Below are 25,328 nucleotides of genomic sequence, written 5' to 3'. Positions count from 1 at the left end.
CAAAATGTCCCGTTCTTTGACTTGCGACTGAAATTGCCTTTAGCATGCATGCTGCCACTGCAGCATCTTTTAGGTCAACCCTACTTTATGTCCCCAGTTAAGCTGAAAAACAGCCCTGTATTGATACTGTCTCCTATCTGCAGATGAGCCTAGCCATGGAGCTGCAACACGAACCCAGGGCTCGAAACCACCAGTCCAGCTCTTAGTACTACCACTTCCCGTGGACTTCAATTCTACTGATTTAAAGGGACTACTAGGAAAGTTTACGACAGGTAACTATGGCTATGTCAGTGCAAGCTAATGCTGTCCTTCAGGCTCATGTGTACCAACTGCAGTCAGTGCAGTGGCCAGCCGGGCTCTCTGCGAGTCTGACCCTGCCACGTTTGCCCATGGAAATGCTGCTGGCAGCACCTTCCTGGGATGAAACGATTTCAACCTGAGTCTTCAAGGTGGTCTTAAACTGCTTATAAGCACTGCTAAAGATATAATTAATGGTTCTGTTGATACTCTTCAGTGGCATTCATAGCTAGGTCCCGAGTATCTTCAGTCACACCTTATTTCAAAGGAGATAAACAAAAGTATCTTAGATCCTATTTCTAAGTAAAGTAATACTTTCCTGGGAAACGGGTTATTCCGAAATAAAATACTCTGAAAATTCCTATCAGGTGAAGCTGGTAATTATTAGGCTGGATGGGAACAGAATGGCATACTCAGCATTCAGTTGCTGTATCATTGGCCAGTCAGTTTCTGTAGGGTTGTCATCTTAGGTTTTTTGGTGAACCTAATAGAAACTGTCTCTCATATACTAGCAAATAAGTGGGTTTAACGCCTCAGGGCTACCCCGTAACACTCAGTAGAAAGGCACGTACCAATTTATAGCCACAAAGAGAAGAGAAAATAGATCAATTCAAGAACAGAGGCCATTAGGGGCACCTGGTTTGGCTCAGTTCATGAGATCAAGGCCCACGTCCGGCTCTGACAGTGCGGAGCTTGCTTGGGATTCTCTCTCTGCACCTCCCCCGCTCATGCACATATACTCGGTCCTTCTCTCAAAAATAAACATTAAAAAAAATTAAAAGAACAAAGGCCATTAGACATATCTGTCGTTCCTAAGGAAATTTTACATATAGAATTATTTGCTCTGGAGGGGTTTTATCTTAAATCTCACTATGGAACCAAGATTAAAGGCCTGAATTTCTTTTAAAGAAGGTAATTTTGTATTAAATGTTCTCTTCTGAGGAGTATCAGAAATCTCGTGAGAATAATTGTTCTAATGTCACCTTTAGATTTAAAATGATCTGTGCATTTTTTATAAACATAAGCTCTTCCTTTCTTAAAAGAACCCTCCTCAAATGAGAATCTGGAAGGAGTTTGAAAAAAGATGTTTAAGTGCAAAAAATCCTTTCCATAAGTCCTAGCACACCATAACGCTACAGATACGTGGGCGGGACGACGACATGCTTTCTTCCGTGTTCATTCATGGCACAAGAGAAATGTTTTAAAGGTTGTTTTTTGTTTTGTTTTGATTTTTTGCAGAATTGGTTACCAGCAACAGCTGATCGTTTTGCTTTAAAAAGCTTTACAATTGATGCTTTAAATGGTTGATCCATAGATTTCTTTTTTTCCCTATCAAGTTACGTATCATGCAACCAAACACTTCCCTTTTTTCCTTCCCTAGTGACCGCACGCCCTCTTCTTCCCTGATCTTGGACTGCTCTTCCAAGACAGAGTAGGAATGCGTGGATAGACGCGTCCTCCTAGAGGTGCCCTTTAGGTGTGGATAATCAGGTCCAGTCTTGCAAAGCTCAGTAGCAGTTCCCTATGTCTGACACGTTTTCCTTTAAGATCTTAGGCAGGCAGATGGAGCATTACTAAGCCCCTAAGATAACTTAAAAGGTGTCCTAACAACCCAAAATAATTTGAGAACTATTGATTTGGAGACTTAAAGTCTCTTCTGAAATCTTCAAGGGGGATTTATAAACCTAAGCTTAAGTTTATGAAAAGACTCAAGTTCCTGGCCATTCAGTTTTTTCAGTCTCCTGGGTCTTCTGGTATGCCTGAGAATTCCATGTATTTGGTACCTTCTCTCTCAAACGAACCTTCTTTAAATGACCTTTATAGCAGGTAGACTATTTTAGGAGCTCTGCTGTTTTTAGCTGGATTGAAGGGGATGATAGGCCTGTAAGCCTTTATTAGCATTATTTTATCAAAAACTGCAAAGCCACATGCTTTTGTTGAGAAGCACCAAAAGGAAAACCTTAGTTTGGAAGGATTCATTTTAAATAAAGATAGGAACTCAATAGCCCTTACTTCAGGGAAGAGAAAGGCATTTTAAAACTAGTTACATTAGCGTTAAGTTCCCCCTGTGATTTCAGTGTTATAAATGGCTCTTACAAGGGCTTCCTGAAAGCTTCCCACCAGCCAGGTTTTAGCCGACAGATTACATCTCTGCCTTAGAAGATGCCTGAAAGAGAAAGAGGAACATTTTTACAGGCAGAATGCAGCAGAGGAAGAAAGGACACCCGCAGGCACTGTGTTCATTTTAGAACTACAATGACTGTTGCTCAGATTTCCTTGATGCAAGTACAGGGCCTCCCTGCCCTGGACACACCTGGATTTTATCCTTTACTTTCACAGTGAAGTCTTACCTAGAAGGTCTGTGAATGACGCACCACATTTTGGTTGCAGGAGAGGAAGTTTCAGGGAAAGCAGGTTGGGCAGTGGCGGCCCCACACTGGGCACAAACCCCCTCTGCTCTCAGCTCCTTTTCCCTATCATTCCCTGTTGGACTTTCCCAAAGATGAAAAGAAAGTTGTACTGTTGAGTCTCCAAGGCACGTTACCCCACCTATCCCCTAGCCCTTTTTAGAAGGGAGTTTGCAGAGATCATTGTTGGGAAGGGAGGGGTGAGGATTTATCAGTAAGTTGCTTGAAGATGGGCCAGAAGAGCCTCCAGAACAGGCAGCCTGAGAATGGCCCTCTACTGGAGACGCAGACATATAAAAAAGTAGGCACAGAGGAGTTCTGCCACTGTTGTCTTTGAGGGGTTGGAGGTGAAGGGACTGCCACGGAAGTGCGAGCATGGGGCACCCTAGTCCTTAGTGGGCAGTGGGGATGAAACGGAGTTAGTGGAAAGCACCTCAGTGAGCCAGCTTCCCACAGGAAGACCCCCAACCTTCTTCCTGGCAATGGCAGCATCTCCCTTTTTCAGCGTCTGGGTCTTCTAGCATCTCATTGTTTCAGTCACTCTTGGTTCAACAGTCTTCCAAGAGACCTTTAGAGCAGGAGCTCTGTACCCTCACCTGGCACTGGGGTCCAGTGGACACGTTTTCTTCTCTCGGGTTGCCTACTCACCAGACTAATCCCCTTCACGTCGGTGCTCCTGTGTGCCACTGGCGTGTTGTCAGGGATGAGGGTGCAGCCAGCCAGCATGTCCAGGGAAGCTAAGATGGCATCATACAGGCGATCTGCATGGCTCTCCAGCTCACTGGGCTGCTTCGAGATCCTCCCGAGGACATCCTTTAACACTAACAAATGAGGTTCAAAGCATTTAGGCCCCAAAAAAACCCCAACGCCCAACATGTAAGCGTGTTTTGGAAGAATCGTATATAAGGGTGCAGTGTTTTACACAAAACAGGAACGTGGCAATAGTTTCAGGATGTCCACTCTTTTTAACGGTGACTCTCTAGGGACTGCTGTTTGTTGAGCTGGAGAATCTGTGGTGTTAACTTATGATTAAAGCGGAGCAAAGAATCTCACTGGCTTCACTGGATTTACGTAATTCACCAAAAGGCACAGAAACAGGGTGCTCTGGTGACTGGTTATCATCCTCTGACCTTTAGAGTTAAGACACAGGGCACACCCAGACCCTACGGGGCAGGAGGCTTAAATGAGACGAAACAATATGCCAAGATTAGGACACTGGGCCCCGCTGCCAGGTTCCTAACAGCTTCTACTGGCTGGGGAACTGTTACTTGGCATGTATGCAGCTAGTCTGGGAACGTATTTGGGAATGCTCGTGAACCTTTTGTGGGCCCAAAGCGAACAGACTTCAAAAGAAAATTACCTGGAAGCAGGCTAAGACAAGAGGTTAGTAAGGCCAAGATTTCCTCCCACAGGCCAAGTGTTCATTTGCGGAAGGGATAGGCTAGGTTCAGAGTGCACCACACACAGCAGGCTTGTTTTTCTCTGAGAAACCTTATTTCCTTTGTGAAACACAAAGACTGCTTTAGCTTCCTGAGCCTTTATCAGCTGTGTTAACACTCTCTCTGGTTTCCTGCTACAGCTGCAACATCTGCCAGCAGCGGAAGGGAAAGGGGAAGCTGCGTATCTGCAGGGGATGCTGGCAGACGGGTGGCAGGAGAAGGGACATGGGCTCACTGTGCCGAGATCAGGCCCCCGGGGAAGCCACATGAGTGCCGTGTCATCTGGGCGGAGTGCCGTCCTGGCGAGGCCCGGCAGAGGAGTGCGGCCAGGGTGCACGGTACAGCTCGTCTGTAAGAGCGACTGGGCTGGATTTTCCCCTCCAGACCTTTGCTCAGTCCTCCTGTGTGTTTGTCAGAATTCAGGGACCTTTATTTTTTTTTTTTCTAAACATTTATCTTAGGATGTTAGAGTATTTGGTTGGGGCCAAGTAAAAGGAAAGCTGGGAGTAAGAACGAAGTAATCTTTCCCAGTAAGACTTTCCTGTTTTAATTGAACACATACACACAGGAGCCTGAGTCGTCACCGCTAAGGAGTGTGGGCTCCAGAAAGGACTGGCGACACGGGCACCCAAGCACTGAGCCTAAGCGCAGCGAAAAGCCAGCTGCCCACAGGGAGGCCTCGGCAGGAGGCTGAGACGGACATTTCGGAGGGGGAGTTAGTTTGGTTCTTGTCCCTACAGTTGCACTGGTGATTGCAGAAGGAAGCAGGCCATGAAACTGGGTAGGAGTGCTTGTGCCCAGGCTCTACGGACTCTGGAGGTGCGTCCCACAGAGAGCTAAGCAGTCCCACACATAGCTGGAGAAACCCTGTGCACGTCTAGGGGAACTTGTGATGTTCACACGACACCAAAGTTCCTCATTAGTCCAAGCCAAGGACGGGAGGGGCAGTGTGTCCATCTTAAAGAGCCTGCGCATGTATCTGAAAATCACAGCAGCCCCAAATGCCTTACTTTGGCAGTAAAATACCTTCAGACTCCTTTTGAGACCCGGGCAAAGTGAAATGTTATTACAGATTAAGCACCGAGAACTATTACTGGATTGGTTTTTAAATGAAGGTCAAAGAACCTGTAGTTTTTTAAGAGGCCCACTGTTCCATGCGGCCTCTGGGAGAGTTTCCTGGTATGGAGGGCTTTCCCTTCCTGCTCAGACCCCTGCACTTCCAGACACAGCAGCGGGGGAGTCGGCAGAAAGGGGTTTGAGCCAGGCTGCCACTCCTTGTGTGGTCTCAGGCAAATTCACAACTCCGAGGTGAGAGTAAGAAGAGTACCTATCTCACGAGGCTGGGATTAAATGGGGAAAAAAAATTGGTACATTAACTACTTCACAGTGTCTGGCACACAGTGTTCAGCACGATGCTGATGTAACTACATGCAGCAGAGGAGGCTGGCATACTGAATTCTGCCCCAGTAAAACCCAAAAAACCCTAGTGCAAGAGCCAAAACAAAGGCCTCCTGAGGGCAGGGGATTGCCAAGGGTTCACATAATTCACACCGGATAATCCCCGCTAGAAATCCTTCAGTAGTTCCCTGTCCCATTGAAACCCTTCTGCCTGTTCACAGCTTTCAACCCTGGTCATTTTTCTCCCCAGGGGAAGAAATGTCTGGAGATATTTTGGGTTGTCACAACTGGAGAGGAGGTGGTACTGTTCTATAATGGCCGAAGGCCAGGGATGTTGCGAAACATCCCGCAACACACAGGACAACCCTCCTCACAAAGAAAGTTATCATGTGGCCCAAGATGTTGTTAATGCCCAGGTCGAGAAACCACCCTATACCACCTGCCTAACATGAACCCACCGCTGCTGGTCAGGATAGTGCCACCTCACTCCCTCTCTCGAGCCCAAGGGCCCCGCCCAGCTTTGACAATGTGGTCTGTTCCCGGGATAAACCACACCTCACTCCAAAACTGAGGCATAATCTACATGGGCTCTTTTAGCTCTTGGTTGTTTAGTCTTCTAGGAAATGAGGGGCTGCTTTGGCGATCCATCAGTTCTCTGCTTTAAAGCTAGCATTCCCCACCTCATCCTCCCCATCCCATCTGCCCTCAGCAAGAGCAAGGCCGACTGTAAATCCTTGCACCCTGCAGGCTTAGGCATACTCTTAATGTCTGTGACCTCACATTTTCCTAAGTGGGGAGTCCATCCTACAGAATGAACTTGAGCTTACTTGGTATACCACTATCCACCTGTCCCTCTCTCTCATCAGTTCACTTCTTCCCTTAGTCTGCTCCCTTAGAACAGACTGACTGCTCTCAGATGCTGAAACAAGTCTCCTTCAAGGCAGAACACAAAGCAGATAACCAGAGAGGGGTCCAGCCTGTGCTGGGATAGGAGCGGAACCCCTGAGGGCTCCCTACTGTGTATATCCTACCAGAGAACCAAAGACCGCTGGATTAAAACCAGCACTGCTGCGCAGGTCACTACCAGGAAAAGGTAAAAGTGTGTCACTCTTGCAGGCTCCAGGCCTTCTACTCAACTTACCTTTCTGACCGTGACTGGTTCCCCCTGTGGCCGTGGGGCAACGACAGTGGGAGGGCCGCAGCCACAGGAATCTATGGCAGTTGGGGGGAGGGGGGTCTTTACCAGTGACAGTGTGGCTCCCTGGACCTGCTGCTGAGGGATGGAGCGCGGGCTCAATTCAAATCTTCAAGCATCTCACCTGGGGTGTTATCCAACAGGCACTGAAGAAGAATCTCCCCTTTCTGTAAGACACTCTCAGTCAGGGACTGGTGTTCATCTATATCTTTCTTAAATTGCTTAAAGCATATGAGAAAATAAAGAAAAAAAGCTTCGTTACTATTGTTCTGTAAAACTTACTCAAAATGATCCTCTGCAAAGGTAGTTCTATTCCCCTCTAACCTGGAAGACAAACCCACTCGATCTTCAGAATTCCCCAAGTAAACAGTACATTAGTTTAACTCTCCCTTCTTTGATTCTTTGAACCCAAAATAAATACAGAGTCAATCTTTTCTTTTGTTTACAGTCTGACAAAAGAGTGTTCTTTTCCCTGGCAGAGCCTGGTTCATGAAAAGATTGGGGGGCAGGGGTTCTTTTTGTTATACCTCACTGGGTTTTCTTTAAAGTCACAACTCGCTATGGGATTCTCAAAACACAATGTCTTCTATTCTAACGGACCTGGGAAGTGAGAGCCACGAAGGAGGTGCCTCGACCCACTTCTTCCCGGAACGTCCTACTCTGTGCAGACCTTGGGCCTTGGGGAAGGCATCAGGGAAGCTGTGAGTCTCCCAAGTAGCTGACTTTTTTTCTCCTCGTGGGTACCAAGCCTTATTATAGCCGACTGTTTTGATGTTCCTTTAACGCTAAGACGTGTAAAGTCAAATCCATGACAACCTTTAGTACAGGGTACAGAACTTGGTGGTTCACATTCTCAAGTTATCATTTTACTCTTGGATTTAACCATATTCTTTAGTTTTCTTTTGCCCTAATACCTATGCTGATTATTTTATTCTTTAGTATTCTCTAGTTTATATGCTGCCATAAACCTACTGTGTTAAGACAGTGAGACAGAGTCACAGTAACAACATGTGGACACACACACACTTGCTTGTATGAGCTATCTAAGCGGGAGGGGCGGGGGTCAAGGCAGCTCATACATATTCATAAGTCATGCACCATTCTGTGTGGGGAAGGGGCTGACAGAGTTGTCGTGCTTTATGACACAGCTGTGTGGTGACACAAGAGGGACAGTCTTCACTGACTTGTGAGGGTTAATTCCCAGCTCAAATCTCAGTTCTACCCACAAAACAAGACAGCTGTTCTGGCCAGCCTGGAAGGTGAGGCAGAGAAGGACAGTGAGGGATACAATGGAGGGAATGGACTTGTTCTACTTGGCACTTGCTCTGACGGGGATGGGGCCGAGGCACTCTGGAGAGACCACCGAGATAGTTCTGAGGGCAACTTCCAGGCAGTTTCCTCTCCCCACAGCGGTACTGCCCCTGGACCCCCAAGGGGTGAGCCCTGCTCAGCTACACAAGCACACTCAGGAGCTGGGCGCAGAGGGCGCTGTCACACTCAGCCTTCTCCTCCTCCTCCCTCCGGCACACTCTGGGCAAGGAACTCAGGGCCACCTCTCTCCACACAGCAGGAAGTAGCACTCCCACTAAGGCAGGACAGCTGGCCACCCAGTCGAGGCCCCTCCCTAAACTTTACTCGGCTCCAAGCCGGAACACCAAAGGCCTATCCTCCCTCCCGCCAGGATGTGCCGGGGGGCTGGGTTGGTGCTACTCTGGCTGAGGAAAGGGTCAATAACATCTTCCCCTGAAGGCACTTGATTAGGTTACAGAAATTCAAAAAACTGTCTCAGAAAACCCTTTCTAGACTAGCATCAGGCTCAGACCACAATTCCTAACTACCTCTGCTCCTTCAGAAGAGGTTAAAAATGCTTGGCCAACCAGACAGTGCTACGGGCCTCTGGGTAGTTCAGTCAAGGTTAATGTTATACTTTGCATAACTGTATAATTTATCCTCCAATTCAGAACACTTCTGAGAATGAAGGGGGACCTGTTGATAATTATTCTAGAACAGGCACAAACTATCATTCCAGATACACCTGATCTAAAGTCAAATGAACCAGAACATACAGAGATGTTAAAAATAACAGAACCTTAATGAAAAAGAGGCAAAAAAAACCCAAAACCAAAAAACCCCAAAACAAAACACACAGAAGCAAATTCCAGTCAGTGCTTTCCAAAAGAACTTTCTGTGATGATGGAAATGTTCTATCTGCATTGCTCAATATGGTAGTCACTAGACAAATGTGATGCCCAGACACTTGTGATTGTATCTAGTGTAACAGAAATAGGAATCTTTAATTCTACTTCATCTGAAGAGCCACATGTGACTGGTGACTCCGTGACTAGTGTAGATCTATACTTAATCCCTGAGACATTTGGAAAATTACATTACAAATCATCCCTAAGGATATTAGAGGATGAATAGGTTTTCTCCAAACTCTTCTTGGCCTGGGAGAGAACTCCTACATTTTGCAGTTTTTCAACAAAAAGAATTTGGAAAGGACCTCTGATTAGATTTCAGGTAGAACAGTCAATTGCGCCATAACATACCGAGTATCAGTTATTTGAGCTTTTACTTTGTAATCAAGTACTTAGCCACCACTCTGGTGGCTAAGAAGCCAGGACCACATATTACCCGGTAAAGCTGCAGAGAAGACTTGAGACCTGTAAGATTGGACTTGGATGGAATCAGGTGGTCGGTGACATCTGCTATGTTATACAGCCAGCGGATCAGCTCTTCCAGCTGACAGCAGAATGTCTATAGGCAAATAAAAGAACACATGGTGTTACTGACCAAACTGCTGTTTACATTTTCAATCCAGGGGATGCTAGGAGAAAGACTGCACTTTGCTGGAGCGTTCCCTCACTTGAGGGGTCACTCCCCTCCCTCCCCCCAACCTGTTCCCACCCTGACTCCAGACCTCCGCCAGCACAATATGAAGAGCCCCACCTTGGCTGTCTCCCCTCAGCCTTCGTGACAGCAAAAATGACAGGCTGAGAAAAGCCTGCTCTGCACGTGAGAAGAGAGCAGCTAAGGGGAGGGGCCGTGGACAGGGAATGGCCCAAAAGCATGCCAACCATGGAAACCAATTCTCGAGTGAGCACCAGTGCTAACTTTGTTAACTGTCCCTGAGGAAAACAGAAGATAATGACTATAATCGCGACTAACTTGAACCTATGGCAGGAAACCAAGTGAATTACAACTGCTCGTCCCTGTTCTGTTCCCACAATGCCCAGGGCACTTGGCTCCTAGACTCCTGCTGGCCACTCACCTTAGGGAGGCTATGAGCCAAGCACTTTGCCTCGCAGCATTTCAGTCTTTTATCACAAAAGAGGCACATGCTAACATTTGTCCTACCTGCTTCACGGGACAAATGGAAACATCTACTGCATTGGCTCATGGGTTCAAGGTTTTCCAGCCACCTGTGCTGCTGTGTGTGTGCAGTGTCCATGCACTCACCCAGGACACAAGGCCGCATGTGGGACTCTCCATGTGCAGAGAGCCACATACCTGAACGTCCTAGTGTCAGGGACTATATAAAGCCCTCAACAAGAATTATTTCACGTAGGGGCGCCTGGATGGCTCAGTCGGTTAAGCATCCGACTTCAGCTCAGGTCATGATCTTGCAGTTCGTGAGTTCGAGCCCTGCATGGGGCTCTGTGCTGACAGCTCAGAGCCTGGAGCCTGCTTGGGATTCTGTCTCCCTCTCTCTCTGCCCCTCCCCCACTCGCACTCTGTGTCTCTCTCTAAAATAAACATTAAAAAAAAAAAAAAAAGTTTCATTGTAATCCATACAACATCCCTGAGAGGCAAGGCTCCACATTTTACAAATGAGCAAACTCAAAAGACTAAGCTGAAATTCCAAATACGGCAGTGTTATGATTGAAATTCAGATCTGTCTGATGCTGACGACCCCATTCCACAGGGTATTAATTCTATCGCCAGAGAGTCATGAGTCCACAAGAGGTTTGGTGATCAAAATGTCTTAGGAAACAGTACATGAAGTGACTCTAACTCCGAAGTGCCACCACTTTATCAAACTGAAGCTCTGAGAAGTCCTGCAGTCAAGAAAGCCATTTACCATTGTTTAGTTCAGACAATCGAGCCCAGACCTTTTTCGTGCAGAATACCTCTTAATCCTCAAGGTCAAGAGCTCTAGGAAGCAGCCAGGAGTAATGGTTAAGCTTAGGCTCCAGCCCTTGGGTGGGCAAGTTACCTACCCCTTTAAGGCCTTTCTCCCAACTGTGAAACGACAACAATAGTCCTTATCGGGCAGAGGGGTGAGAATCAAGTAAACTAAGGCACAGCACAGTGCCCGGCACATGTAAGGGCTCAAGGTCACTAAATTTTATTCCCTGTGCACTGGCAGAAGAGCTCCCTCTAGGCAAAGCCTCTTGAACGTGGAGTTTACCTTCACACACTGCACGAGTGATTCTTTTCCGGGCTCTCCTTTCCCAGGAGGCTGCCCTGCAGCATCTAGGTCTAAGAACGCATGCCGATCCCACACAGCTGGCAAAGAAGAGTGTGCTCTCAGGGGTCCAGAGGAGACTCCCAGGGCCTGGCTGTTCCCCAGACCGCCTTCCCCTGCAGAGCCCCTCGCATGGATGAAGGAGCAGAGCAAACGGTGGTTCTGGCCCGCAGGGCCCCTGGACCCTCTGAGGGCAGCCTCAGAAGGAAGCTGGCTTTGGCTAGAGTCCGACGGGAGGGAAGCTGGCCCATCGCTGTCTGACACGTCGAGGGAGGTCTGCCCTTCGGCAGCCCCCGTGGGCAGGGTTACCAAGGTGGGGATGGAACCTAGATGTGAAACCAAACTAGAAACCTGCGTCAGCCGAGCGGGCAGGGCGAGATACTCGTCATCACTTTCCACCTCCTCTTCTGGTTTCCATCCAGATTCTGTGCAGGCAGGGTGCCAGACACCCTGGCTGGCTCCCTTCTCTCTCTCTGTCCTGGGCAAGGGCCACCCTCTCTCCCATGTCCTCCGCTGGGGAGAGCCCGCCTCAGGGTGCTTGCCCATGTACCCAAGCCAGTCCTTCACACCCCTTGGGGCTGGCTCTCTGCTCTCCCAAGGAGCATCCCTACCGCCCGGGGCTCTGGGGGTAGATGTGAGCTGGTTACAAGACGCCAACCTCACACTGCCCTGCTTCTGGGGTATGCCAGAGGACCACTGCCTAAGGCTTGGATCTCCGGGCCTAGAGAATGGCAGGGCAGAGGCCTCTGCTGATGGGCAATTCTGGGAGCCATTAGTGGGTGACTTCAGGGTGCTCGCGGGGGAAACAGAAAAGCTATCCAGGTCTACACCCGAGTCCTGCAGCACAGGGTCAGCCAGCACGTGGCTGTCAAGGTGATTTGGGAGGTGAGGCTTGGGCCTGAGTGGGTAAGTATAGTCCAGCAGGTCTTCGTACTCTTTATTCGGGTTCCAGAGTGGGGAGTGGCGGTCAGGGGAAGGAGGTAAGGAGTCTGGAAGCACACAGGCCCAGTACTCGGCCTGGAAGGAGAGGCGCCTCCTGCCCGGCCCAGGAGCATCAACCCCAGAGGACGCAGGCTGTGGTGACCACTGGAGCCGTGGCCCTGACCCCACAGAGGGGGCTGAGTGGGGCATGGCCAGCTCCAGGGAGGATGAGACCTTGGCAATGGAGCAACTCTGAGGTTCCGCCTTCTCCTGGTGACCCTGGAGACTGCTGCCCGGGGAGGAGGCAGAGACGCTGCGGCTGGAGAACTGAGGAACAGCAGTCCCTTGGCTCACCACAGACCTCCATCTTGTCGGGAAAGGGAAACCTGAGCTGTGAGGCTGCTGGCTGAGGTCCAGCGCCCGTGGCGACTCAACTGGGGACGGGTCATCTTCGGTATCAGCATCATGTCCTGAGCAGAGACCTGTGGCTCTGGGAACAGTAAGAGTCTGAGGTAGCTCCTCTAAGGCAGAAAGCCTGGTCTCCTCCATCTGTAACGACAGAGGGAAGAAAAAGCAGTCAAGTAAAAGCAAGCAAACCAAATTTCGTTCTTAAAGGACAACTTTGGAATGTTCCTTGGGGGCCTAGACGATATTCAGGAAAGGTCTTGAAATCAGAGTCCGCTATCCGATGCAAGAACCGGACAGTGTGCGGCTAGTGTCCGGCACGGAAACTCTGCGTGCTCCGGGAAGCAGACTGCCCTCCCCAAACCGATCTCGCCCTCTGGCCTCCATGCAAGCAGAGAGCAGGTGCAACTACCACAGCTCTGTCGTGCTACGGAGCCCGCCACCTAACTTCTGAGAAGCACATCCCGGGCAGAAGAAACCTCTGACTGTGTGAAGGAAACATCGAAACCAACGGGCAGGCGATCCACCAGGCCACACCCTGCTCCGCTCACACCTGCGGGAACTGAACGCTGGCAAAGCGAGTCACGCGTTTCAGCCTCTTCCCTCTGAGTTTTTAATCTGCTCAGCGAAGAATGTGCCCGGGGGAGGCGGGATAGCACACCCGTTAAAGGCGTGGGCTTTGGAACCAGACAGACTCGATGCCAACCCCTAACTGCCACCTTCCAGATGTATGACTTTGGGCCTCACTTCCCTCATCTGTAAAACGGGGATGGTAACGGTACCACTTCCTCAGGACATGAGGATTAAAGGAGCTCACATGTGAAAAGCACAGGGTAAGAGCTCAACAAACAACAGGTACTACAACAAGCAGCCCATTTTTAGTAAGCTCACAAAATAGCCCATTTCTATGTTTGCTTATATGCTTCCTGCCTCACTGAATCTCTCACGGGTGCCCTGAACTTCCCACCACCCCTGGTTCCCAGGCAGATGGGTCCAGTTTCTGTTTTCTCCCAGACAGGCATACTCAGAGCATCCTCACAGGACAGAACTGCATGGGGCAGTATTCAGCAGCCGAGGCCAGAGTGATACTAAAGAGATCAAAGCCATCCCATGGAAGGCCTTGGCAAGCAGAACATAATAGGATGCCAGAGCCGGAAGGGACAGATCATTCAGGTCACCTTCCCAAGGCCCTCATCTTTCTGAGGGCCTGAAAGACTTGGTGATACGTCTGAGGTCACAGAGTCAAGGAGGACTCCCTGATCCATGTGACTCGTACTAGGCAAGGCTTCCCTGCAGTCAGGGAGGTGCAAGAAATTCTTCCCCAAGGACGGTTTCCGCCTACTACGGGGGCTCCAAGCCTCTGCCAGGTTCCTTGGGTCCCAGGGGATCCAGTCTCAGAGCCCACAGCCCTGGACCCAAGTCTCCTCAGGGCTCCCCCTGAAGACTTCAGATCACCAAGTCAGAAACAAGACACGGCCCCGTGGTCTAGCCCTCTGGGCAATAGATCTTGGCCATAGCATCCCCAGTCTTCACAAGGTCACCAGTCACACTTTTGAGGAACAGGAGACACTGTGGACAGAGTCCCCAGGGCCCAACTCTCCAGGTGAGCCTGTAAATCAGAAATCATCACACCCAGACTCCCTTAAGTCCCCACCTTGTACAGAAGCTGGGAAAGCAGGTAAGAGGGTGAGAAGAATGCTAGAACATACTGCCAAATGACCACATTAGTTAAATCTAAAGTCCCGTTTGCCTTATTACCTACCTGGCTTTCCACAGAGTGCAAAAGGTCTCCAGTCCCCGGGCCAGCAGAAGGAAGCAGGCAACCAAGAGCAGGCTTAGATCTACCAGCTACTGACTCCCTTCTGGTGTTGTTGGCCTGTGGCTGGTAGGCTCCAGAGGGGCTGGGGCCAGCCCTGTCACAGCAGGCAGGGGCAGGTAGCCCCTCTGTTCCCCACACTGGGGATGCAAGCCCGCCCTCAGCTTCCAGGTGTGGTGGCTGCTCCTGCTCCCCGCTCGTGAGCCCTGGGGTGTCCACTTCCTGCTCCCTGCAGCTCCACTGCCCATAGGACAGGGCCTTGGTGTCTGCGGGGGCCTCCACCTCCGCCTTTTCTTCTCCCAAAGCCATTGAGATGTCACTAGGTCAGTGTTCCCCTGAGGCCTTCAGCTCTCTACAAAATGGGAAAGGAAAAAAAAAAAGATGTATTTTCTGCATCTGTGTCCAGGAAACCTTGCTTTTTAATGATTAAGACAGACATTTGCACAGTGAAGGAAACCACCAATAAAAAGAAAAGGTAACCTACTGAATGGGAGAAGATATTTGCAAATCGTGTATCCTATAAGGGTTTAATATCCAAATATATAAAGAACTCGTACAGCTCAATACCAAAAACCCAAATAATGTGATTTAAAAAATGGGTAGAGGACCTGACTAGACATTTTTCCAAAAAAGACACAGATGGTCAATGGACTCATGAAAAGATGCTCAACGTCACTAATCAGAGAAATGCACAGCAAAACCACCATGACAGGGCCGCCTGGGTGGCTCAGTCAGTTAAGCATCTGACTTGATTTCGGCTCAGGTCATGATCTCATGGTTCCTGAGATGGAGCCCCCTGTTGGGCTCTGCACTGACACCAAGGAGCCTGCTAGGGATCCTCTCTCTCTCTCTCAAAATAAATAAGCAAAACATTAAAACAAACAAACAAAACAACCATGACACATCACCGCACACCAGTCAGAACAGCTAGAACAAAAAGGACAAGAAATAACGAGTGTTGGCAACAAGGTGAAGGAAAGGGAACCCTTGTGCAGTGTATGTAAATTAGTGAAACTGGGGCAGCCACTGGGGAAAATAGTATGGAGGCTCCTCAAAAAACTAAAAATAGAAGTACTATATGACCCAGTTATTCCACTTCTGGATATTTACTGAGGAAAACTGAAAACATTAATTTGAAAAGATGCATGCACCCCCATGTTTATTGCAGCATTACAGGGAAACAACTTAAGTGTCCACCCACAGTGAATGGACAGAGAAGATATGGTGCATACAATGGAATATTACCAAGAATATTCAGCCATAAACAAAGAATGAGACTGTGCCATTTATGACAACATGGATGGACCTAGAGGGTATTATGCTAAGTGAAATAACTCAGAGAAAGACAAATACCATATGTTTTCATTTATATGTGGAGTCTAAAAAACAAAACAACAACAAAAAGAAACAGACTCATAACTATAGAGAACTAGTGGCTGCCAGAGAGGTGGCGGGTGGGGGAGATGGGTGAAATAGATAAAGGGGATTAAGAAGTACAAACTTCCAGTTATAAAGTAAGTAAGTCACAGGGATGAAAAGCACAGCATAGGGAATATAGTCTACAATATTGTAATATAATCTATATACTGAAATAATGTTGTATGGTGACCATACTTATCCACTTATCGTGGTAAGCATTTTGTTAAGTATACAATTGCTGAATCACTATGTTGTACACCTAAAACTAATATGTCAACTATATTTCATTAAAAAAAAAATTAAGGACAACCTCTTTCCTCCCTCCCTCTCTCCCTTTTTTGGCCAAAGAAAAGAAAGAACAAATGGTGTCTATTTCCTCAGAAGAGAACACAGGTCTGGCTTTTCCTTGGCCCCAGAACCTTCCAAAGGGGATGCAGGAGCAAACCATTTTGTCCTCTGCTTTTATATGGCCTGTACCAGCCCCAGCACCAGGTGCCCAGGAGGGTCAATACAGGTCCAAATCAGAGACCAGGCTTAAATCCACATTTTCGTCCCTGTCCCTTTGGCTTACTGCCACTGGGGTAAGGGGCCCGGCCTGGGCCCTCCCTGGGCCAGCCCCACGACAGTTCTTTTGCTGCAGTACTCCCATCAGCAGGCAGCTCTGGCCTGGCTCTGACCGCTCTGCCGTAGGGAACAGCAAGTCAGGGCAGGCTCGGGCCTTGGCTGAGCCCAGGGTCTTCATACAGTGCCTGCTTTTGCCTGGCAGAGGAGGCAGGACCCTCTCTCAAAGCACAGAAACCACATCCCAGGCAGTGGAGCAGGTAGCGATTTATTCCTGCCAGAGAGAGAGCAAGCAGCAGCTCTTCTCCCACTAGCTGGGGTTATGATTAACTCGCACCGAGGGAAACCCAGGTGGGTGACAGTGGTAATGGCCACAAAGCATGCATGCATATGACAGAGCCCTGGGCCGGCTGGCAGGCAGGCAGGTGAGGGACAACCGGGGCGAGCACTCACGGGGGGGAGACGGAACCATCTGGGAGCTGAATGTGAAACAGGCCTGTTCCAGTAAGAGCTTCAGGGATTACAGACAGAGGCTAGCTCCCCTCGGCCTAACAGTATACGCAACAACTGCCCCTGGGGGCACCGGTGGATGGGGCCGGGCCAAAAAGCTGGAAGGAGGGAACGACTCCCAGAAGATTTGGAAGGGGAACAAGGGAAGCAAAAGTGCCCAGGATTTTGGCGGTCACCTGGAATGCGCTGGGCGAACCTCAAAGCTAGAACCTGGACAAAAATAGCCTTGTTTCCTCAGAGACCAGGAGAAGCAGTGATAGCAAGAGGAGGTGCCAGGAGGAGCGGGGAAGGCGGAGGCTGAAGACTGGGGCTCATCCTGCTCAGCTTGCACACCGGGGAAACCGGGCGGGGCACAGTAATGTCTTCAGAACACCCCGCCCGGTACTGGAAAAGGGTCCTACTCTGCTTGCCTGGGCACACGAGGCTCCAGACCCATTCGGAGGTGACTCTAAAGCAGAGCACACAATTCACATTGACTCTCTTCTCACAACCGCTGCACGGGGCAGAACAATTTTTTTGACAGGTAATCTGTGGATGAAATATAAAATGCACTGCAGATATAAGTCTCCTTCTGTCCTTGTCCCCATTCCTCACTGTAACAAGCTCCTGCATGATGCAGGGCATTAAGACAGTGCCTGGCACACGGAGTGTGCTGTGGGTCAGCTGGTGCCAACAGTGTCATGGAGGGAGTGTAGGGCACAGAATCAGTGTAACAAGTCACCTTACAGGCAACAAAGGAGTCCAACAGAGAGAGAAAAAGCATCCAGTTTCTCATATAACTCAAGCAAAATATTTACTACTAGATACTCCCATAAAAACAGGTAAACAGTCTCATTAATTCTGTACATAGGTCTCTCACTGAGCTCTTGATGTACAAGCAAACACAACAATCTATTTCATCCTTCTCCCTCTTTGCATAAAAGTAGCACTGTACAGGACACCCTGTTCAGAACGCTTTCTTTCCTTTTTTTTTTTTCCTCTAAAACACACACACACAGTATCTTGGACATCTGTTCTCAACAATACCCAGAGAGCTTCCTCTTTCTTTTACATCACTGCCCAGTACCATATTCCATGTTAAAAGTGTCACTGTCCCTTTATCTGTGAATACTGGGATTATTTCCAATCTTTCCTTATTACAACCCATGCTTCAACGAACAACTGACCAAACAGAACCATCAAGGGCACACATCTCTTGCATGCATGCTAGCACATGCACAGCAGAAACATCCAGAAGAAAAGCTGCTGAGGCGAAGGGTACCTGCACATACCTCGGCATACGTTACCAAGTGGCCCTCTAAGGCGTGGCATCAATTTATACCCCAACCAGCAGCATGCCAGAGTGAGTTTCCCACAGGAGGCAGGTCCTCTTATCTTCCCTCACAGAGGGGGAGACAGACCAAGGCTCAGAGAGATTTAAAATGCAGGACTGTGTGACTCCAGAACCCAAGCTCTTTCTGGAGCTTGTTGTTGCCCAAAGGCAACAAGTTACAAAGCAGAGAAGTACATGAAGGAGGGAAGAGAATGACAGGACAAAGAGATGAGTGACCAAGTCCTGCTGCAACATGTTCATGGAGCCACATCCTCACCTTGTGGCTAGTTAAAAAACTACACATGAAGCTGTTGACAGGCAAATTCTGTTTTCGCAACTAGAGAAAACTCATGGAGACCATGAACTGGGAAAATCTAACCTGTAGCTCTCAACTTCTACTGTTGCTCCATTCCTAGAAACTCTCTCAAAGGCTAGAGTCAGGCCTGATGGGTGACTAATTCTCTCTCCACTAAAAGGGTGTGGTCTTGCAACGAGGGCTGAAATAAGATGATGCTGGGGCAAAAAAAGGGTGCAAATGATCGGTCTTTGTTTTGATGATGTAGTTTTAATTTGTCCTGTCTGGACCTCATTATTCAAAAAGAAGCTATCCATTTATTCTGGGGGGTTGGGAGTGGTGAGCTAGAATTATAAGCTACTTAGAAGACACCCTAGGTAACTTTCAAGTGTACAGACAAACCTGAACTGTCGCCAGAGGCCCTTGAGCAAGCAGGTAAGATGGTCTGAGATTGAATGATTTTCATGGAAACAGTACATCATAAAAGGCAGGTTTATTTCCTCAGTCTGGATAAACAGTCTTTTCCTAATCTTACTTATTAATCTGCCTACCAAATCATGCTCTCCCCTTGGCTCCACAAGTTATGAGGAGACAGATACATGTGAAAGAAAAGATTTCAAAGTCTGTAAGAGTCAACCGGGATAGAAATAATCAGGGAAAACTGAAAGTGATGACTGTTGGAAGCAAAGGCATTTTTAAAACATCAAACATGATGAAGTGGCCTAGAAAATGCACAAGTTTTAGATTTCTGAGCCTCAACTCCATCCACGCTTGCCAGGTGGGCAGCTGTAATACTGCATGAAGGTCCAGCCCTCATTTCTATAGCTTCAGTGCACATCATTTCTTCTAACTTTCTGGGGTGAGGACGGAGGTAGGGGTTCCACTTAGACACTTCCAATGAGAAGCAGCTTAACTCCTTTTCAAAGCACCCATTTCAAAGACCATTTCAAAATGGTCTGCTCTGGACCATGAATATGACTTGTGGTGTTGAACCAACACTGTCTCCCAGGTCAACAGCTTTACAAAACCTACTACTTACTCTGTGGGGGGCCTCCTTGCTCGGAGATTAACTTCTCTTACAGAGTTCCTGAGAGCTAGCCGGCCTCCTCCCTACCAGGGAAGAACCACAAGGTCGGAATGAGTGCCTGGAGCCCTCGGAGCATAGACAATGAACAATGAATTCAACCCTCCATCTGAAAAATCTGTACATCCCAGAACTGCCCTGTCCTTGGCCAAACCAAGAGACAAACCACATAAGCTTCAGGATATGGTAGCAACCACCTGGACTCTATTAAAATTCTTCATTAGTCTCCGGCAGAGGCCATATGACCTACCAGATATATATAATTAGGAGTGATGTAGGCTTGGCATCCGCTTGCCCTACAGTAAAAATACGCTCACACGTCACGTATGTGGCAACGCTAACTCTGTAAGCCTGGACATCTGACCTTCTCGTGCAGCCCTGTCACAGCTGCCAGGCCTTCCTCCCACTCACTCCCATCCAGGATGGACAAAGGAGGGCTGGGAATTAGGGGGGAGGGATGATGCCCCTCTCTTAACTAAACCATTCTGAGAGAGGAATGGTCAACCAGGGATCAATCCTCCTCCGATCAAAAACAGACTACCTGCCAAAAAAAAAAAAAAAAAAAAAAAAAAGACTATCTCCAGGAGTCATTAAATCACAACCTCCCTCTGAGATAATCTGATTTATACCAACTTTGCCAGGGAAGCTGTGTACAGGCAAGGCCCATCTCTATACCCAAGCACACAGCCAGCCACCTGTACCAGCCATGCAGACTACGTATACTTGACAGAGCAAGCCTCTGTCACAAAAGCAAGGAGTTTGTGTTTTCACAGGAGGCCACAGGTATAGGTGGCAAATACCATGCACACATTGCGGCAGAATCTGGCCAGAGAACCAGACAAAGGGGCTCTTAGTACTATTGCTCTTTCCCTAAAAACATAAAACTGCCCACAAGGAACAGGGGAGGGGGCGGGGTAGGATCCAACATCCTCAGGTTGTTGGAAAGCTTCTGGGGGAACTAATTTATGGGAGAAAGAAGCTTAAAGGCAGAAGCCAATCCAGGCGTGGGAAGCACCATGTTGGGGGTAAATATATATGTGGGGGAGGCCAACAAAAGGGGCAGTCACAAGAGGCCAGGGCCTGCCTCAGAGCGGGGTGGGTGCCAGGAATGCTGTGGCTTTGAGCCACAGGTTTGAGACTGGGAGGTCAACAGCTAAGAGCAACTGCCATTCTACCTGCTCCTTCCCTGGCTGAAGACCCCAAGTCCCTTAGTCCCACACCGACCCTGTCTTTCCCTGTGGGGCAGGTCACCCTGAGCGCCGCGTCCACCTCCTTTGAAGGTTCAAGCCAAGTGAAAAGGAAGAAGAGGTTCAAAGCTATGGAGGGTAAACGTGTTTCCCGTGGCTTGGTAATGGGCTCATGCCATCCCTCAGGATGCTCGGGCACCAGCAGCCCCTTTCTTTTTCCTCCTAGGGCGACTTCCCTCTGTTCTGCTTAGAGTTAGAGACAGTCCTCCAGGGTCTGAGGAGGAGCCACTGGCTCCCTCTAAATCAATTTGGTGGGAGGGCTGTGGCCAGGCTGCTCCCCTCACTTTCTCACTCGCTCACTCACAGGCTGACTGGGACCACCAGACAGCCGTGCAGCAAGGCCAGTCTTCTAACTCATCAAGCAGGTCTTCAGAAGGCCTCAAAAGAGATGCAACTACCACATCTACAAGGAGCTTGGCTGAGCTCCCAGCCTCCCGTCCACTGGAACGCAAGCTCTCTGGCCTCCTCCGCAAACTGTCCCCATCCAACAAAACTCAAACTACAAGGATGTGGAGGACTCAACATGTTAACAACCGTATCCTCTATTCCCACCATAGAGCAGGCAGAAAAACGGCTTTCCTGTAACAAAAATCTCTCCTGCTGTCTAAGGAAGCTGGCCCTGGCATACAGGGTTGCAGCTCCAGAGGCCACTGCTTTTACTGTCCTGGGCATTTTCTGTGAGGTAGTCAGGTCACATGTACGAAGACTGATAACAATGTCACTCACTGTACCAAAGGATCCTCTTTTGGAGAAACCACTGGAGAATTCTCTGGTCTCAGTAACAAAAACAACTGTTTCACTGAACAGCCAGTTTGTTTTCACTTCATAGGTATTGGCAAAACTGATAAAATTTTCCTCTTTGCATTGACTACTAGGAAGCTCAGGGCCAAATCTGCAATCCTCCTCAAGCAAAAAGCTTAGGACAGAAAGGCACTCACCTTTTATACTATTCTCACCCCTGACTTCCTCCTACTTTTCTTTCAACCTATCTGCCTCAATTACTTTTATTGAAAAATCTTGTTCTACTGAAAGTACCTTGGAATGATTTCTCAAATCATTTTTTGGAACAAAATATAACAATTGTTAAAAACAGGGGTGCCTGGGTGGCTCAATCGATTGGGCATCCTCCAACTCTTGATTTTGGCTCAGGTCATGATCTCACAGTTGTGAGTTAGAGCTCAGGCTCCACACCGAGTGTGGAGCTTGCTTGAGATTCTTGGTCTCCCTCTGCCTCCTCCCCCACTTGCATGCTCTAAAATAAAAATAAATAAATAAAATTAAAAATTAAAAAAGAATTGTTAAAAATAGAATAACATAATAGGAAAAAAAAGATCATAAATCCAAACCCATAAGGAAACATAATCTGTTTTTAGCAATACTTCTAAAAACCAAATGCAAGTACTTATGTTAGTACCTTTCTACAAAGTGTGGTCTACAGACGAGCAGTATGTGCATCACCTCAGAGCTTGTTGGGAATGTAGATGTTAAAGTTCCACCCCAGAGTCTTGGAATCAGAATTTGCATTTGAGCAAGATCTCCAGCGATTAGTAATGTTTCAGGAGCACCAGGTTAATCAGTAAGCCTGTTTCAGCAGGCTGGAAAGGAACCACTACAGTGGCTTTGTAACCATTCACTGAGTGCTTCTCTTTTTTTTTTTTTTTAAAGGCTTTATTTTTAAGTAATCTCTACACCAAATGTGGGGCTCGAACTTACAACCCCAAGATCGAGAGTTGCATGCTCTACTGACTGAGCCAACGAGGTGCCCCAGTGATTGCCTATCTTATGCCAGGTACACTTGGGAAGGAAATTTATGATCCATGTCCTTAAAGTCTTTGCAATAGGACACTAGAAAAAGTTCACATCTGTGGCAGTTTTTTAATATAATAGCTAATTATAAGTATGTTACAGCTGGAAAGGCGTATCCAGAAAGAACCGTATTCCCTAGAAAAGATTCAAGATTCATTATGCCTACATTAAAAACAGAATCAGAGACCAGAATTCTCCTGTGATAGTTACAAGTGAAAAAGAGACAGCATTTGTCTCGATGACTCCAAATAATTTAAGAGAAATCAACACAGTTCAAGGGGACCTCCAGCTGACAGGAAACGTACAACTTGGCCTGCTTCCTGCCCCCAGAAAGTGGTACAGGAAAACCTGGAAGTGAGGCAATAGCCCCTAGGGGTTGTATCTGCCACCTCTAGGTCTGGCAAACAGGTCTAAAGCCAATGAGAAGGCTTCTTCCACTTTTCACAGTGTTTGTGAACAACTTCAAAGACAGGAGACAGTTTCTTCATGTGAACAAAGTTCTAAGAAAAGAAGCCACCCCAAGTCCATCTCCGCAAGCTCTGCCATTCTGGCTGAACCAATCATCCTGAAGATTTCCTGTTAGCCACAACAGGCCCCATCTGTTTTATTCCTCTGCTCTTACAGGACCATTCTGGGTATCAGACCACATTAAGAGTATATCAGCTACTACTGCAGTACTTGGCCAAGTTATTATCTGGCACTTCATCAATCTGTAGTGGGTGGTAAGGCTCTAAATGAATAACAGATAGTCTCCTATGGAATTCTTTTGCTATGGGGGGAAAATCACGAAAGGCTTAAGGACTTTTTAAAATCAAGCCACAGATAAGGACTAAAAGGCAGAGAGACCCTGAAGGGTCAAGTACTATATAGATACTTAATACTAGTAAATCTATTGAAGTATCTGTTTATTTTTATCCTAACAACTGCTAACTGCTCCTGAACGTTTTCTTTGAGCCATGAACTATGCTAAGCACTTTATATCAATATCTTTTTTTTTTTTGTACTATTTTTTGAGAGAGAGGGAAGAGCATGGGAACCCCGGGAGGGGCAGAGGGAAAGAGAGAATATTAAGCAGGCTCCACACTCACTGTGGAGCCCTAGGCACAGCTCGACCAAGGGCCCTGGGATCATGACCTGGGCTGAAACCAAGAGTTGGACGCTCAACCGACTGAGCCACCCAGGCACCCCTATGTCAATATCTTATTTAATCCTCAGAACCCATGGAGTAGGTGCTATTATAACTCCTATCTTACAGATAAGGAAGCTGAGGCACAGAGAAGTTAAATAATGTATCCAGAGTTAGTAACTTGGCAGATAAAGCCTGATTTGACTTAAGAGAGCCAGAAGTCAACAGCTTCCCTAACCAGTAATAATAACTGGTCCAACAAATTAAAGGAATGAAAATTTTTGTTTTGTCAACTTTTGGCTACACTGCTGTTTTTCTGTTTTCTTTTGGCTTCATCCACTGAGTGCCTTCTCTGTTCCAAGCACTGTGCTAGGAGCTGAGGAAACCACACAACTTGATGCTTGTAAAAAAAGAGGCAATAGAAGGTAGCCTAAAGGAACAAGAGATTATTAGCTGTGGGGTGGGGAAGAGCTTTAAAAGCTTTTCAGAAGAGGTGAAACGGAGTTCTTTGCTCTTTTCAGTACTGAGTGGTCTAGAATTGACCCAGGTGATGGAGGCAACAGGATGAGAAGTGGTGACCTGTACTTCTTTTAACCAAACCCTCGGCAAACTGATCTAGTATATTTTGCCTGGCATTTTAACAACATCCTTCCCACCCTAGATCTGGGAGCTGTTAGGGTATTTATGAATACAACGTATCATCGTGCAGGCCCCACTCCCCCCCCCCCCCCCGAGGAATTCCCAGTGAGGTCCAATCTGCTCCCGCACTGGCAGGTTTCCGCTCATTTTTATTACAAACAATACACCGAACCCAACCAAATAATTACAAAGGGCCTGAGCATGTGCCTCCAGGCTGCTGAGAACACTTCTAGTGATGACAGCCGAAAAGGGTGGCCTTTCTAGGCAAAAAAGCAAGACATTTTGCGCTTTCCCCTCGGCAGCCGGGGGCTGCTGCATTCACGGCACCAAGAAAGCATCATTCGTCTCCATCTTTCTCGTGGGAAGGGCCGTGAGCTAGTGACAGAGGGTCTCGGCGTTAGCCCCGACCGGGAGCAGCGCGAGCCCCTTACTCCCTGGGCCCCGGCGAGCGCACAGGGTAAACAGCACACACGCCCGGGAGAGGCCGCGAGGGAAAGTGAATTCGCCCGGGGCCAACCAGACGCGCAGCTGCTCGGACCGGAGGATACGTGGACACGCGCGCCCCCTCGGCTCGGCCTCACCGAGCTCAGGCTTTTCCAACCCGGGCCTCCGGCCGCCGCGCCCCGCACCCGCCGGGCCGCCTGCAAAATGGAGGCGAAGGCAAGAGGCGCCCCTGCCCCCCCCCCCCCCCCCAGGGAGCCTTTGTGCCCTTCCCGGCGGGGGACTCGGGGCCCGGCGACGCGCCCAGCCCGGCCTCGCAGACCTGGAGCGACCGCTGGGCAGAGGGTCCGGGCGGGCGGGAGCTGCAGAACCCCGACCCCCGTGCGGGAAGCTGCCTACCTTGCCTCAAGCGCTTCGGACTCCCTGACCGGGCCTGCGGCGCCAGCAACGCGACGCTGCGGCCCCGACGCGGGGGTCCCAGGTGGAGACCGAGGCCCTCACGCCCGAGCCCGCTACGCCCGGGGTGGGACCGAGCCCCGGC

The 25,328-nt window shown here is 48.6% G+C and overlaps 1 protein-coding gene across 3 annotated transcripts; it reads right to left on the bottom strand.

Annotated features, from left to right (window-relative positions):
* Positions 1 to 2,258: 2,258 nt before the first annotated feature.
* CEP68 (centrosomal protein 68) lies at positions 2,259 to 25,328 on the bottom strand. 3 transcript variants are annotated; one of them, XM_027072332.2, is made up of 7 exons: positions 25,187 to 25,328; positions 14,294 to 14,699; positions 11,149 to 12,675; positions 9,372 to 9,494; positions 6,862 to 6,958; positions 3,354 to 3,526; positions 2,259 to 2,464 (listed from the first exon to the last, which is right to left on the bottom strand). In XM_027072332.2, the coding sequence occupies exons 2-7, from the start codon at positions 14,654 to 14,656 to the stop codon at positions 2,441 to 2,443; spliced, it is 2,307 nt and encodes a 768-aa protein (XP_026928133.1). In that variant the 5' UTR covers positions 14,657 to 14,699; positions 25,187 to 25,328; the 3' UTR covers positions 2,259 to 2,440. The 3 variants fall into 3 exon arrangements, with proteins under 3 accessions (XP_026928133.1, XP_053056650.1, XP_053056651.1); XM_053200675.1 differs by having other exon boundaries at positions 2,259 to 3,526; XM_053200676.1 differs by lacking the exon at positions 14,294 to 14,699 and having other exon boundaries at positions 2,259 to 3,526; positions 25,187 to 25,323.

This window comes from Acinonyx jubatus, chromosome A3, assembly GCF_027475565.1.
Source record: "Acinonyx jubatus isolate Ajub_Pintada_27869175 chromosome A3, VMU_Ajub_asm_v1.0, whole genome shotgun sequence".
Classification (NCBI taxonomy): Eukaryota; Metazoa; Chordata; class Mammalia; order Carnivora; family Felidae; genus Acinonyx; species Acinonyx jubatus.
The sequence above is the reverse complement of the archived record's forward strand: the minus strand, read 5'-3'. Positions and strand labels throughout refer to the sequence as shown.